Source organism: Labrus mixtus, chromosome 11, assembly GCF_963584025.1.
Source record: "Labrus mixtus chromosome 11, fLabMix1.1, whole genome shotgun sequence".
In the NCBI taxonomy this organism is placed as follows: domain Eukaryota; kingdom Metazoa; phylum Chordata; class Actinopteri; order Labriformes; family Labridae; genus Labrus; species Labrus mixtus.
The window spans coordinates 5,012,663-5,029,167 of NC_083622.1; the positions used below are offsets into that span (position 1 = coordinate 5,012,663).

Below are 16,505 nucleotides of genomic sequence, written 5' to 3' on the forward strand. Positions count from 1 at the left end.
GCTGGTGCAACACCACAGATGTTGGTAATGTGTAAACTCTGTTGTTGTTGTGGTTGTCTGACTTTTCTTTAGTGTTCAGCTTTACTGACAGTTCCCTGCATCTGTGCAGATACCAGAGAAAACAGAACACCTCTTCTTCACCATCCTCCCTCTGTCAGACAAAACAGTGCTTGGTTACGTGCGCCACACTATTTTTTTCACCTTACTCGACACAGATTGAAAACAAACTCAAAATGTAATGGCTTTATTAAATGGGACGTAGGTTTAGTGTTTTTTTTCCTCAATCATCAAAAGATGGCGTCCTAACAGGCATTTATGTAAATAAAGGACCTTGGTGATTGTGACTTTTAAAGCAAGCATATAAGCTCTTTTACACAATTACGATATTACAGAATCACAATAATTAGAGATTAGAGATTGTAATGAAAAAACATGTATGGGGGTAATATGGGGTGATTACATCCTTTTGTATCCAAATAAAAGGCCAAAGCAGAACGATACAAGAATGGCAGCTACAATGAAAGAAAGGTCACAAACTGTTTTCTGTGACCTACTTTCATATGAATCATGATCCCAGTTTGTCCTAGCTGTGCTCACATAATTTAACTCATAAACTAACCACGTCATGTACATAGTGGAGACAGCAGGAGACAGAAGTTGAACTTTCCTACATCCTGTGAGTGTCCCCTTTTCAGTTCATTTGAAGCAGTAGACAAAAATGTGCTTCTGGCAGATAGGAGCAATGAACCAATTCTCAAACTATTCTTCTATCGACTCTCATGATCAGACTGCAGTCTCAGATTCAGTCTGTTCATCCCACTCATCTTTTCATGTCTTTGCATCTCTTAGTACTTCCCCGTCAGAGCGCAGATGTTGGTACAGGCGTTTCTCAGGCTGTAACAGCAGATGATCTCCTTAAAAGTCTTCCTCATCTCCTGACTCCTGAAAGCATAGATCAGCGGGTCGATCACTGAGTTGCACATAATGAGGATAAGGTACATGTTGAAGTGGGACATGAAGCAAACGCAGTAGAGGTTCCGCGGACAAGAGATCATCAGGATCAGGTGGAGGAAGAAGGGGGCCCAGCAGACGACGAAGATCCCCAGCAGGATGGTCAGCGTGATGGCTCCCTTCATGCTGGCCCGCTGGTGGATGGAGTTGTAGCCCGGCAGGGCGGCGATGCGCTTGACGTGCGAACGAGCCAGCATGAACATGTGGCTGTAGAGGGAGGCCATGATGAGCAGCATGGCAAAGAACATGGAGACCAGGCAGATGATGACAGGGGTGGTGTCTGAGTAGATGATGAAGATGATCCCGCAGCCCGTGCAGAAGGTCCAGATTCCTCCGATGATGCAGCCGGCTCTTCTCACTGTCATGATGTTGTGGTATCTCAGAGCATAGAAGATAGTGACGTACCTGAGGATGACAACAGATGTTGATTCCTGATGTAATCTGTGACTTAATTGCCTCTGATTAATTGCACAAACCAATGAGGACGGAGGCCTTTACGACGTCTACAAAAGTTGGAATAAATGTCAATGCTGCTTCAGCATTTAAATTAAAAATGAAAGGGTACAGAGCCCATCTCATCACTTCAACGGTTTCTCTGTCTTGTTTAATGTGTTATATAAGTTCCTAATAGTTAGAGATTTCTTCTTGAATTTGTCCATCAGAAGATCCTAAGAGCAATCTTAAGCAGATTCATCATGTGTTCCTAAACTGATAAGTACCATGTCCCTGAAAGTTCACAAGTTTGTGCCTGTGGTTTCTAATTAGAAAAACGCCCCTTTAATGCCCGTATAAGGGCATGAGACAGCAGGGCCGAGTGCAGGCGCAGAAGTCACCCAGAATTCAGAAGAAACAGAGGTCAGGAATGCTCAAACTGTAATACCAAATCAAATTGCCCACTGGACTCTATATTTGAGAAAACCTAATAGTTCTGAAGTGGAGTTAGTGCTGCTTGAAGTGAAAACAAGCTTTCAGAGTTATTAGATTATATTAAGACGCTTCAATAGTAAATATTAAATATAAACTCCAAACACATATTAGACGATATTACTCCTTCAGAGAAGGCTATCATCAGAAAATCAGATAATGTTTGTTATGAATTGGCGCTATACAAATAATGATTGATTGATTGAAAAATAACCAACACCACACAAAGTGAAAGATTAACTTAAATCTTAAAGGAAACAAACAGAAATAGACACTGATCATATCTCATAGTAATTCAGAGTTTATGTGATTCGACGTCACATTTATTCTTGATGCTGCTGCTGTTAAACAACAAAACATTTAACAGATTTGTTATTTAAATATCCACGCGTTAAGGTAGGTTTGAAGTGTTTTCTTTTTAACATTTAGTTGAAGGTTTTGCAGTTGAGACTAAACATCGCTTGATCAAAATAAAAGTATCAACAAATATCAAGTACGTGTCTATATATGTCCATCAAAAAAATAACCCACATTTAGGTTAAGTTTTAAGAACAAATTACTCTTTAAGAACAGTTAGGGATCGATGCCCAATGTCCTTAAGGCAGCACACATAGCATGAACCTGCTCCTTTCTTTGAATTCAAAAGGGTTGATAAAGAGAGTATTTTGTGTATGTCCATTTGGTTGAGAGATATAAGCTCTTTAAGACCAAAAGTCTGTGTTCATAACATCAACCCTCACAAACACATCTTGTTTGATTCACTGCCTTCTCCAAGGACTGTTGTCTGGACTCATTGAACTGCTCTTTACAGCTTCTTGAGGCTCACCTGTGCCAGGTTTGATAACCAAAAGCTCAGGCTCAGCTTTTATCAAGGCCAAACTTTGTTGGATGGAAACAAACTACCAATCTTAGATAAGTCTGAGACACTTGTCTGTCTACGCCAAGTGTCTATTTTCACTGCATTGAACAAGTAGCACGCCAAAATAAATCTGTGTTACTGCAGCTACGTGATGCACAAACTAACAGATTGCAGTGATTTCATTTTAATGGTTGATGTGATCAGAAAACAAATTGCATCATGATGCAGACTAGTTGCAGTAAAAGTTTATGCTTTGGGAGCTCTGTACCTAATAGGAGAAATACAAATGAGTACTGAAAATGTTTGGGTTATGACTTTCTATGTCTAGTGTAATATTAGGACGTAACAATTGTAATACTCACAGGTGTTGTTAAACAGGATGCCTTTTATTTCTTGCTTGCAAACTTTAAGTCATGCCTATTCATGATGACAATATTTGCTTAAAGGAGCAATTATATCTCTGACATCTAACGTTTAAAATGAGTGCTGCAGTCCAAATTCAGAACATTGAAGAGCCCAATCACCCCCCGCCCCCTCCTCCCTAGAGTCCATGTGCATGCGGGTGTCATGTCGCAGACACTGAAGCTTTAGTGTTTAGCCAGCTCTGCATCCGTCTTGAAACCTTTATTTTCTAACCTCTCTTAACCTTTCAAAAGCAGCTCCAATATTTATCCTAGTTTTACCATGTTTCTGGTCGTGGAGCTTATCAGTAATAAGCCGAGACTTTTTCAGTCGGGTAGAATCAGTTGTATTTGAACCAGTTCACTTCCAACGCTGCAACAACTGTTGGTTTGCTGTTAGCATGGCAAACCGAGGGGCGTCCAAAACGGAACAGCTTACAGTCTCTGGTCAGAACAAAAACAGACCAATCCGGACCGGCACCGAAACTTAGAAGGAGGACATACTGGCTGCTGCGTTGTTGACAGAAAAACCAGCACCACAACATAGCATGTTTCCTTAATGTCTGAAGCTTTAGTAATTTAATTGACTAGATATCTAACATATTGCTTCTTTAATTTGTGTTTACAGGATTTAACTTGTCTTCACAAGGACTTTCTGTGTAATTGAGTTATGACAGAAAATATGCAAAGCTTTTGGTCTTTACACATTTAGGCACAAATAGAGGCACAATGGTTCAAATTAAATTAGCATGCTATAGGTGGTAACATTATAGTGAGCAGAGATTTTTCCTCGGGGGTTAATGTCAAAGCATTCTCAAAGGCTGACAAATGAAATATATCAATTTAAACCACCATAGCAGCTGTTCATATTTTTATATTGGATAAGAAAATATCCTCAACCTATCGTTCATTATTTAAAGAACACCAACTCAAAATTACCCTAATATTTTCGGTCTTTGCAACTGAGACAAAACTGGAAGAATTGATAATCAGTTATTGAGGGCACCAGTGCAGCGCCAGTCTTTTTCAATGAATCACAAAGCCTTCTCTGTAAAACAACCTTATGCAAGTTATTTTTTACAAGGTTAATTAAAAGATGGACTTTTCCGGATACAACCGAGTAATGCAATTAACCAGAATGGCTGTTAGGAGAGTACATTTAATCGAATAGTTTATTTCACTGTGTTTGCATGCATCTGTTCGAGCCTCCCTCCATCATTACCTGTCCACAGCGATCGCCAGCAAGCTACACATCGATGCAACCACTGAGATACAGATCATGGAGTCAAACACATTATCCATCTGGCGGATGAAGTGGTCTTCCACCACCAGCTGCCTGTTGTTGAGGAGGTAAATGATGATCGTCTCCCAGGCGTTGGACACACTCACCAGCATGTCTGCCACTGCCAGGCTGCAACAAACAAACAAACAAACAAGCCCGGTTAAAGGAAGACTGTGTCACCTTTGACACATAAATATAGCAGAAATCAAGTACATCCTATGTAAATGTCTTTCTGAGTCATGACTGTCTACAATGAGTTAGTAGCGCAATTCCCGTTGGCAATGTTATTGACGGAGCTGTGTTTCCATCAGGTTTGACAAATAAAAAGCTATTTGGAAGCGTATTTAGATCACCGTCATTCTGTGTCAATTTACATGCAATGTGAAGCTACGAGCTAACTAAAGCGTGCTAACATTAGCCTGCTAACACAACAATGCAGGGCACAGGGCGACATCCACTGGATCAAAAAGTCGCATGTTCTTCCTTTAAGAGTATATTTTCTACTACCCCTGGCATACATTGTATCACAGAAGAGCTACAAATTCATTAATCTCTTTAAAGTGAAGCCTTAGCATTATAATATTACTAACATTATGACATCACACAGACTCTTAATCGTTAGCTTGTTAATGCTCGTTATCAGTTCAGTTTGTGCTCCTTCTCGTCGCTCTGCTCCAATGAAAATAGGTAGTTGATGACAATTTATTGCCATATTTTTAATTCATGAAATTGACTCTGGTGTGAAATGGTTGCATTATGTTAAATCTAGTGGACACCTCATTTAAGATTCTGAAAATAGCTAACATCTCATTTTGGGATAAACAATTTACATTTAAAAAATGTTGCTCTGTTATCTAATAATTCGTGCATGAAAGGGTCAGACTGATTCACTTTTTTAAAGTTGGAAAAAATATTTTTCCCCTGAAGTAGATGTATTTTCAAATAAAAGACATCCTGCAGTAATCTAGTCGGTCTGTTCATCACTCTCTGTAGAGACTCAGTAGACGTCTCAAAGAAATCATTCAGAACAACATCAAAGCATTCATTGTGACCTGAATGTCTGCTCTGTCTCTGAACATGCCCAGGGTATCAACTTAGACTCTGTTATCTTGTCCTTTAAGTAACATTGCTCGGATGTAACTAGTCATGAGTGATTCGTGTGAATGTCAAAGTTGAGTTGAAGCATCATTCTATTTTTTTTCTTTTCAGTCACATCATGAATGCGATGACAACCATGCTTCTGACACTCAGTTCATCCCACATCATGAGGGAACATGTGTGCCTGTGTGCATTCAGGTAAACAAATCAATCAGTGTTTGCTCTATTAACTACAATTATAAATTCAATAACATGTGCCTGGAACATAGCTGTATTTCTTCAACACTCTTTCTTGTACTTATTGCTTTGTCTTATTTACATTCCCAATCTCTGTCTGAGGTTACATGAAGTATTCCTGATTCTGATCTGAACATTTAGCAGGGTCCTAAATGATTCAGAACACTGAATCAAAATGTCACACACTGTTCTAGTCTCAAAGAGTAGATCGAGGTTGAGATACTGTAGATTGAGATCATATTCAGGAGTAAGAGCCGACCGCTACACTGGCTTTTCTCTTTTTTTTTGAGACTGTACATTTGCACAGCAGCACTTTGAATTTGAATGCTAATGTCAACAAGGCAAACATGCTTATGTGTCCACATAAAGGTCATATTGCAAGTCGGATCACCTGCAGATGAAGAAGTACATGGGTGAGTGCAGGTTCTTGTTTTTTACTATAGCAGTGATGACCAGGATGTTCTCCAGCAGGGAGATGATACCAAGGATGAGAAAGACCTGAGGAAAGTAGAATTCAGAGTAACAGAAAAAAATATTAGAACATATGACTTTATTTTATTCATTATGTTTGTATTTACAGTAGAAACAAAGCATGTTAATGAACATCACTTCAAAAAGGTATTAAAAAAGCATTAGTCCCCGGTTTTATATTGAATTTTACAAGGGCTGCAATAATGATTTCTTTAAACTTCTAATTATATTAATGATTATTACAGTAATCTTTAGTTCATAAAATGGTCATTGAAGAAATAATAAATAAAGCTCATCACAATTTCAGAGCCCCAAGTCATGGCTTTAAAGGAGCAATATGTGAATCCATTTAAAATGGGTACTGCAATCCAAATTCAAAACATTGGAGAGAGCTGTCTCCCCCCCACCCCTCCTCCCTAAAGTTGATATACACGCAGGTTGCCATGCCCCAGACACGGAAGCTTCAGTGTTTAGCCAGCTCTGCATCGGTCTTGAAGCCTTTGTTTTCTAACTTGTCTCTATTTTTCTAAAGTATCTCCAATAGAGAATCCTACTTTTACCATGTTTCTGGCCAAGGAGCTTATTAGAAAAATTAAAAATTTTTAGGTCGGGTAGAATCAGTTACATCTGAACCAGTTTGCTTGTCCGCTTGCATCGCTGCAACACCTGTTGGTTTTACCCTTTGCCTGGTAAACCGAGGGGGGAGAGGGAAAATGGCCGAGTGGGGGTGCCTTAAAACTTACTTCTCTGGTCAAAACAAAAACAAACATCCAGGACCGGAATCAAAACTTTTGGAGGAAGACAGATTGGCTGCTGCATTGTATACAGAGAAGCCAGCAGTTCAACATAGCATGATTCCTTAATCTCTGATGATATAGTGTATAATGCGTCCATTTGACCAACCAACAGTCCAAAAAAAGCAACCCAGTCTCATGTCAAAATGTGTAATACCTACGTTGGTCCACAGCACAAAACGTAGTAGTTTCACAATAAGGGCTCTAAAATTGTGACATGTCTACGTTTCCTTTTGCCTATTCTTTTGTATAGGCATACCTCAGGTCACGTGACTGCCCTGTTTTCCCCTGGCGAAAAAATAAACATGGCGGACATCCCTTCTATTTTCGGTGGAAAATGCAATATTTTAAGATAGTTTGAGGCTTAAGTGTCGTTTTGATAACCTTTCTGGCGACAAATGTACATTGTCTCTTCATAATCTTCGTTCGGTTTATGTTTATGATCTTTAGTTTGTTCGTTTCTACGAAGATTCTTTCAGGTCTCGATAGAAAAACTTTGGACTGTTACATTTTCTACTGTTGCTATGGTGGTTGCTATGGACGCTATTGGTTCCGGAATTAAATTTTCCCATTCAAATCCTCCATTGATTTTTCACAAAATCCTTATATCAAGAGATTGGCGCCTGGGACCAAGACAACAAGTTACCCCAACACTCGTGACTATAGTACATTCAATTCGGCACCAAAAAACGGAAGAAACGGAAACAAAGGTATAGGTTCAAGACTGTGTACATCATTTTCGTTCGGAGTCAAGGAACTACCCTTCCCACAATCCATTGCGATTGATATTGTTTATTCAGTCTTTCTCGCCAGAAAAAACGTTGGAATGTTACGTTTTCTACTGTTGCTATGGTGGTTGCTATGGACGCTATTAACAACGAACCGGAAGGAAGTGGACGTTCGGTTCGCGGCTCTTAAAACGGGTTACATCAGACCCTAGACATCAAACTACACTCCTATGTAATAAATAATGATTTCTGTTACATTTTTATGGATGTCTTTCATTACAACCAAATTTAATAAAACGATTGGAACAGATCGATGCATATTAGCAACATTATAAACTATAAAATGTAACAATCCTTGATACATAAAGACAATACTGTACAGTTCATGTGTGATTTATATGATTTTATTTAACTAAATAATCCTGACAGATTAATACTATCTTTTAAAACAGGTTTGATTTGACCACTTTTTTACAATATATATAGTTTAGATTATTTTACAAAACCCGGCTTTAGTAAATATTTGATATAGTGGGTAGATATACATTTTTTACAACCCTAATTATGTTCCCTCTGTGCACAACGGCAGACATAACTACCAAAATTCCACGTTTCTAGAATAACTAAATATCCGAAATTAACTGATATATGTACTTTATTTTAAATTTAAAATTTTTTTGGAAACGGAAAAGACTACAATTATGGTGCCATTCAGTATCAAGCTGTATGACTTGACTCTGAGGAATTGTAGTCTTTTAGACAAATCTCAGTATTTCCCTTACCTAAGAAGTAATATATATTTAATTGAGGGTACACAGGGGAGTTTAATTGGATGGTTAACACATTTATGTTATCAGATATTTAAAAAATAATTGATACATTTGTTAAAATGTATTTTAACCATATATAGCAGCTCCCCCTGTTGTTTTGGTGAGCTGACTACCCTCACATGGTACTTTGTTCAAAGACCTCTCTAAAACAGTTATTCCCATGTCTTTAGCCCCTTTTGTTGCTGAGGTATAAGCCTTCAAACATGCCCTTGGGTCAAGGTTCAAAGGGCATTATTTCAAAACAGGGGTCATGTTGAAACCTCATCTTCACATATGTGAAGGAGATCTCCCTGGGGAGATGAGGTCATGTGTGATCAATTTTCATCATTTATCAGTTTCCTGTCTCATCACCACACGCCTCCAAGAGGAGACCCTCACCCTGCCTCCTGTCTCCAGGATGAGACCTTTCCAACAATGTATGTCATTCAGCTCTAAGCCAAAAACTTAAATATTCTCATTTCATAGGCAAGGGGTCTTGCAGTCATACTTTCATAGAGCTCTTTCAAAGCCCAGTACATAAAATGTTTTTTTTTTGTTTTTGTTTTTTTTTATTTTGTTTGTTTGTTTGTTTTGGTTTAAGTATGTCATAACATCTGGAGAACTATATGCTTGGAGGACAGCCTTAAGTGCTTGGTTTAGAATTATGGCTAAAAGTAAAAATCTCTTGTCCTTATTAATTCATCCTAGTACTTTTTTTATCCTTCTTTCCTTATAGAAGAGTTAATCTAATTTGTCATCATTCATTGTTTTAATATTCAGTTTAATGTCTTTCATAGAGCAACAGGGTTGAACAGGTCAAAAGGCTTCATGTCTCTGCTAGGCCTTTAACAGTCTTGTTCACAAAGCATACAGCATATAGTGGAGAATGACCCTCTGCTTTTGGAACATTTTCACACTTTTTAACACCCTTTTTTGATGTTTTGATAAAAGTGTTTCAATTGTGAAAGGTTTGGCAAATTGAGAGTGGGGCCTTAAGTGACTTGTGGGCTCACAAAATCTCTTAGAAGAGACCTAGGAAGTTGATTTTTCCCCAGTTCCCAATCTCACAAACAACTGGTGAAAATGTGGGGGCTCTAGGTCAAACATAAGTGTATGAAAAAGGGATTTAAAATTTGAGTCTACGGAGATGAGGGAGAGGAGGGAGGGGGAGCGTTGAATCGACGGTGAATGCGCCCTCGGCCTTTAAACCGACAGTGGGCGTGACTGCACGATTGCGCATGTCAGCTGTACACTGGCAGACCATAATGCAGCATAATGGCCTTTTTGAATGGCTTTTTGCTTAGATTCCTGGAATGGGATCTTTGGTTAACACATATTTACGATGTGTTTTTGCAACCAACCTTAAAAAACATCAGTAAATACCCCCTGAAAGATCTAATAAAGAGGTCGCTCACAAGTGACGATTATCAATACGTCATTATTTGATGTCAGTGTCATGCGCCCGTTTGTAATTCTTATTGCCGGCCGTTTACTTTATTGATTGCATTTTCTGGTATTAACCTAATCCGTCAGGATTATTTTGTTAAATAAAATTATAAAATCCTTTAAATCACACAAACTGTACAGTATTGTCTTTATGTATTGTTACATGTTATAGTTTATAATGTTGCTAATATGCATCGATCTGTTCCAATCGTTTTATTAAATTTGGTTGTAATGAAAGACATCCATAAAAATGTAACAGAAATCATTATTTATTACATAGGAGTTTAGTTTGATGTCTGGGGTCTGATGTAACCCGTTTTAAGAGCCGCGAACCGAACGTCCACTTCCTTCCGGTTCGTTGTTGATAGCGTCCATAGCAACCACCATAGCAACAGTAGAAAACGTAACAGTCCAACGTTTTTTTATCGAGACCTGAAAGAATCTTCGTAGAAACGAACAAACTAAAGATCATAAACAAAAACCGAACGAAGATTATGAAGAGACAATGTACATTTGTCGCCAGAAAGGTTATCAAAACGACACTTAAGCCTCAAACTATCTTAACATATTGCATTTTCCGCCGAAAAAAAAAGGGATGTCCGCCATGTTTTTTTTTTCGCCAGGGGAAAACTGGGCAGTCATGTGACCTGAGGTATGCCTATACAAAAGAATAGACAAAAGGAAACGTAGACATGTCACAATTTTAGAGCCCTTATTGTGAAACTACTACGCTTTGTGCTGTGGACCAACGTAGGTATTACACATTTTGACATGAGACTGGGTTGAAAAAAAGATACGTTTCCTAAGATTAATTAGATAGAAAATTCAACAATTCCTAATATTGAGGAAAACAGAAATCTGTAAATGTTTGACTTTTGCTCAGAAAAATTATTATGGGATATGAATGACAATCACATTTTGAATGTGAAAAGCTTTTTCAATATTTACCTTCCTTTACTAACAGCACTATTTATCCAAATGTCATCGGTCAGAGCCCTAGTACCAATTCCACTAATAGCCCTTTAAAACATATACTGATAATCAACAGAGAATAAACCCTGAGGGTCATGCAAACACTCATACTAACTGAGGGAGAAATGTGTAGGCAGTTTTTACCAACCATTTATCTTCACTGGGTGTCAGATACGAGCGATTAGTCACGGCCCTCTGATTCTCATACAGAGGCGCACTGCACCATCTGCATCAGAATTAAAACTAAATAATGTAAATCAATCTGCAGCAATAACAGAAGCTCAGAGTAGAATAATAAGTCATTGCACTCTGGAAGTTGCATATTATACCTATATAAGGTAAAAGTCTTTTAGAAAACTGCAGTCATAGTAAACTGGCAAAACTTTGCAGTTTATTGGATGCAGTCAGACAAAATAAAGTGCTATAGAGCAAAACAGTAAAAATCTAAATATATATGAATTTGTTCAAATTAATTTAACATAAACAAAGAAAGCATTTTGGTGTTTAGTATCACACATACCTCCACGGCGATGTGGACCTGCTCGCATGCTGCAGGTTTGGTCGTGCTGGTCTTGTCTGGTATCAGCGGAGGGGACAGGGTGTAGTTTATGGTATAGTAGGAGTAAGCCCAGGTGGAGTTATCCAGCATCTCCTCCCCTTGGTAGGAAGACAGATCAGATGCATTCATGCCTGCTGTGGCTCTGGCTCTGCTGTGGCTCAGATCACTGATCCTCTAATAAGGTTACCATTTTTTCAGGCGGGCTGCAAAGGAAAACAACAGTGAGACATAATGATTTTTACAAAAATATTTCTGACTCTCTACCTCAGAAATCATGTTACTCTATTGCTCTTTTTCTACTTTGAACAAAAGACGATGTTACCAGTTTTCCCTCCACACAGACATTATTCGTTAAACATGGGGTGAAACCATGGACTGAATAACACATAGACCTTCTGAAAAGACGTTTTGAGAGCCCTTCTATGGTGGTCGCCATATTGGAAACGTTATCTCCACCTTGCTTGAGTGACAACTAGATTGAAAAACTGGCACTGGCATGCCGGTGTTGTTCGTGGCATGCTAGTTTTAGCGACATCTGCGCTTAGTTTTGTGACATGGCACTATGAGTTCAGTGGCATCTGCTGTTGCCAGTGTCATGCCACCAGGGGGCCAGTGCCATGAATCACATCCAGCTAACAAGGTTAGCCTATCCAGCGTAGCCAGTCAGAGTAATTGTTAGCAGAAAGATTGCGTTCCCACTACACATCATAGAACCCTCTGCCTCGAGGAAATACTTTAATGGCTAATCTGTTGATAACAACACAGCATTAACCATTTTTACTGTCATATTTATGTTTAGCTTATTTCCTAGGACGCATATAGATTACACTTCATATAATTTCACTGTAGACACAGCATGGCGCCTTGATCCATCAACTAATAAATGCAGTCTATGAGTCATGCAATTAGGATCCAAGCTTCTACTGTAATTATGAAAATGTATGCATACACTTGAGCCTTCATGTAATCCAAACAGAATCCAAAATCACCCTTTACCCATAATAAAGAGATATGTCATTACAGGTTCATTTTTTTCTGTAAAAAAGGGCATTTTCCTTCACAATTCTCATCATTGGCGGTTGCCACTTTTGTGAAAGGTAATGTGCCACTTTTACTGAGGGGGCCAGGCTGGGGCCAGTTGTTTTGTCAGAGGGGCACATTCTACCAAGGACAAAAAGAGACAAAGATGTCCATGCTTTAATAATGTTTAATGGGTTCTTAACAAAAGATAGCGGACAACATAAAATAACATGATTGGCATTTGTTTCAGTGTTTCCGTAACAGTATTTGGTTCAGTAACAGTATTTAATACTGCATTACATTCCTACTTTTCAAAGGGAAATATTCAACTTTTTTTTACAACTAGTTACAGTTACTTTGCAGATTAAGATTCACATACATAATATACAGAACAAAAAAACATGTTAAGAGTTTACAAAAAACAATATTGAAAATAAAATAATAAAACACATCTCTGTTAGCCTTAGCTCAAGTTACAGCATATTCTTTGCTGCAATATATCTTTGTAGTGATCAATGAATAGTACAAGCTCTACTTTACTAGAGTGTCTCTAGAATTTCACATTACAGCAACTGTATTCTGCAGTTTTTGTGATTTTTGGCAAACCGATCAACGAATAAATCAAGATTCAAAGCCTTTGCCCTTGTAGACTCAATACTTAATACACCCAGATTGCTCAATCTCTCATCCGTTATGTTGGACCTGAAGTTTTCACCAATTTCAGCGTAGAAGAACTACGCTCACAAGAAGCAGTACTCACTGGGATGGCGACTGCAATTTTGCAGATTTTGCAGATTTTTTTTGAGCTCTGAAAAGCTCAAAAAACACTTCTTTATAAGGCTCCATGAACAGCACCTGCTCTACTGTACTAGAGGGTCTCTGCATTTCAGACTGTATTTTCCTTTCTAGAATTCGTCTGAATTGATGTAGTTCATGCCCCAAGTCATCAATGTTTGAATCATACAATCGAGCAAATGCAAATAGAGCTGCATCTTGCAGGAATGCATCACTTTTGGGGTTTAGAGCTTGGATACTTTTCATTAATTCACAGTTAGCCTTTGAAAACCATCTGTCAAGCTCATTGAGCATGTTATCAATGACGGGGTAGAAAAAGGCTGTACGAAACGTGTCTTTATCTGGTTCTGATGCTCTCTGACCAACAGTACTCAGTTCACAGTGTTCATTGAGATTGGAGCTTAGCCTTTTTTGTCATTTTGCAGCTGCCTTTGTTTGGCAGCTGATTGTGTCGGCTGCTGCAGTATCACAATTGCTCAGAAATGTTCAACACATCATCCCACAAGTTATTAAAAAATGACTCCTGCCTAAAGTCATTCAATACCTGAACCAAAGCTTCAACTAAATCAACAGCTTTTGAAATGTCAAGTGATGAACACTGTAGCATATCAGAGAGAAGTTTTGTTTCTCCAAACACTTTACGGAGTGTAACAAGATGCACAATGGATTCAAGATCTATCTGTGCCAGCAGACCTCGAGCCTCAACAGACCTTTCACCTTTGTGTTCTTGGGCTATTGCTTGCAGTACTCGGTAAAGGGCAGGCAATCTATCCATCATCTTATGTAGAGCAATAAATCGACATGCTCATCGAGTGCCACTCAATCGTGGTAGTTCTCTTGGTGCACCTTCGTACATCTCTTTTTGTATAGTAAGCCATTTAGGATGGACATGAGCCAGATGTGAACACATATAGTTTTTCTAGTAAGGAGAAGAACTCCTCTGCCGCTGGAACAGCTTTGACTGTATCCACTAAAACTAAGTTTAGACAGTGGGCATTGCAATGGATATAAAAGGCATATTTTGCTTGCTCTTTGATTCTAGCCTGGACCCCGGTATGCTTACCACTCATGACTGCAGCACCGCCATATGCTTGGCCTACAAGCTTGTTTTTGTATTCTAGACCATGAACTTCCAAAATGTGGATTATTTTTTTCTGTAAGCCCTGCTGCATCTCGCTTCTCGGCAGATTCAAGATGAAGAAATCTGAGAAATCTGTTCTTTTTTTCTTTCGTTTCATCTGCCACAATGCTGAAGACTTCACTTTGTTTCGCTTCTTCCCTTAATTTCATAATTTTTTAACAGTTTTGTCATGGTTAGCAATTGTCTCTAGAATTGCCCTGAAGTTTCCTTTATTATCTGAGACTGCAGACTCATCATGTTCTCTTTGAGCAATGTTTTGTGTGGCAGTAAGTAGTAGCACTTCCACTATGGTTTTTATGTATTTCCGATTTTCTGTAACCAGTCTGTTATGTTCCTTGTTTAGGACATTTGGCAGTGTTGAATTATTTGCTACAGCTCTCTGATAGTCGCTCCATGTAATCATTGAATGTTTATGCCTCTCAGACTTGGCATGGATTGCAAATTCCCCCCTCTCTGTAGGTTGCTTTTTTCAGTTTTTGAATCCGGATGGTGAGTCAAAAACTGAGTCTGTGCTATTAGGGGGGCTAAAATGTCTACAGGCGTAACAATATGCCGAGTCTGATTGTTTGGAGTACTCAAGCCAGGGGTACATGTTGTACCAGGTGGCCTTGAAGCTCCTTCTTCTGTCCCCCATCAAGGTCCGTGGAAACAATGTCATGTTTGGCTGCATCGGTGGGTCTTCTTTACCCCTGCTGATATCTGTGGAGAAAGTCAAACCAAAACATATGACAAATAATTCACTAGCAATCAAGAAACACCAATTACATCTATAATTATGAATCAATGACATGAAGGAGAATTTTATTTGATTTATTCTCAATGATAAGACAACACACTTCTACATGGACACACAATCTAAACTTCAATTCAACACCTGATGGTCCAGTGCTTGTAGATGCACCTGTATCCTCTCTCAAACTGTCGTTGAATTTCACCCAAAGCCTCGCTCTCTGGACCTTCATCTGCGTCATCTTCCGTCTCTGTGTCCTCACTGTCAACTATCAAGTCCCCTGGCTTTCCCTCTTTTACGCTATCTACTCCCTGTTTCTCTTCAGCGCTCTCAACACCTGGATCGTCTGTCTCTGTCTCATCATTGTCTCTACTTTTGGGGGCGAAATATGACATACTGTCCTTGTTTCTCTTCATCTTGATAACCTCTATAGACAAAAACAATGGGGAGGAATGCACAACACTTAAGTAACCCAGAATAGTGAACTAACGTTACTGTTACAGACTTGGAATGATGTAGCCTTTGCGCTAGGAATTATGTACGTTATAGCATGTCGTCAGGCTAACCATTTATGAAGACAGCCCATTTCATTCAAACATTAGCTATTGCAAAACTTAACGTTACATTACTTGCAACAAGTATTAATGCAAGCAAACTTTTAACTGTTCGGGCTGGTGTTATGCTATTAAGTTAGCTAACTAGTCAACAACAACATTTCCTGACCAGTCTTACCTTGTAACAATTAGGCTATACAAATAAAAAAAAAAAATTCTCACCTTAAATCTTTGGTGTCAACGTTATTGGTCTCGTAGCATTAGAATCTTGGTTGCTTGCCTCCAATAAGATCTGGCAGTGGCGGGTAACGTCGTTAGCGGATGCAGCGTCAATGTACCGCTCTAAAGGGCCCGACGAGAATCTTGAGCCCACAGAATTAGAGTGACTAGTTCGTTGTTAATTTGACGGGGATGTCCATTCTTTTCATTTAAGCTCTGTGGTTGAGCCACAATTGTTCGCCCTTTAGCTTTCACAATGCAATATCATTGAAATTAATTATTTTTTTTATTAACATGCGGGGGGGTCCAAGCTCAGTGTTACAGGAGCACTGGCCCCTGTTGGCCCCTCCCCAAAACCGCCAGTGCTTCAAGAGCAAAGAATACCATAGAAGCTTATTGGCAAACATGTTTGACTTGACTTTCTAGAAAGTGAAGGGATCTCAGAAATCCACCAT

General features: G+C 38.9%; 1 protein-coding gene across 2 annotated transcripts in view; it reads right to left on the bottom strand.

The window, feature by feature from the left end:
* Positions 1-202: 202 nt before the first annotated feature.
* Positions 203-16,505, bottom strand: part of LOC132983413 (melanocortin receptor 5-like) — a 28,530-nt gene continuing 12,227 nt past the window's right edge. For both annotated transcript variants that reach the window (XM_061049700.1, XM_061049702.1), the window contains exons 2-5: positions 11,553-11,794; positions 6,204-6,310; positions 4,418-4,606; positions 203-1,416 (exon numbers count right to left, since the gene is read on the bottom strand). In XM_061049700.1, the coding sequence (XP_060905683.1) occupies positions 846-1,416; positions 4,418-4,606; positions 6,204-6,310; positions 11,553-11,720 (1,035 nt within the window). In that variant the 5' untranslated portion in view covers positions 11,721-11,794 and the 3' untranslated portion in view covers positions 203-845. The remainder of the gene's footprint in view (positions 1,417-4,417; positions 4,607-6,203; positions 6,311-11,552; positions 11,795-16,505) is intronic.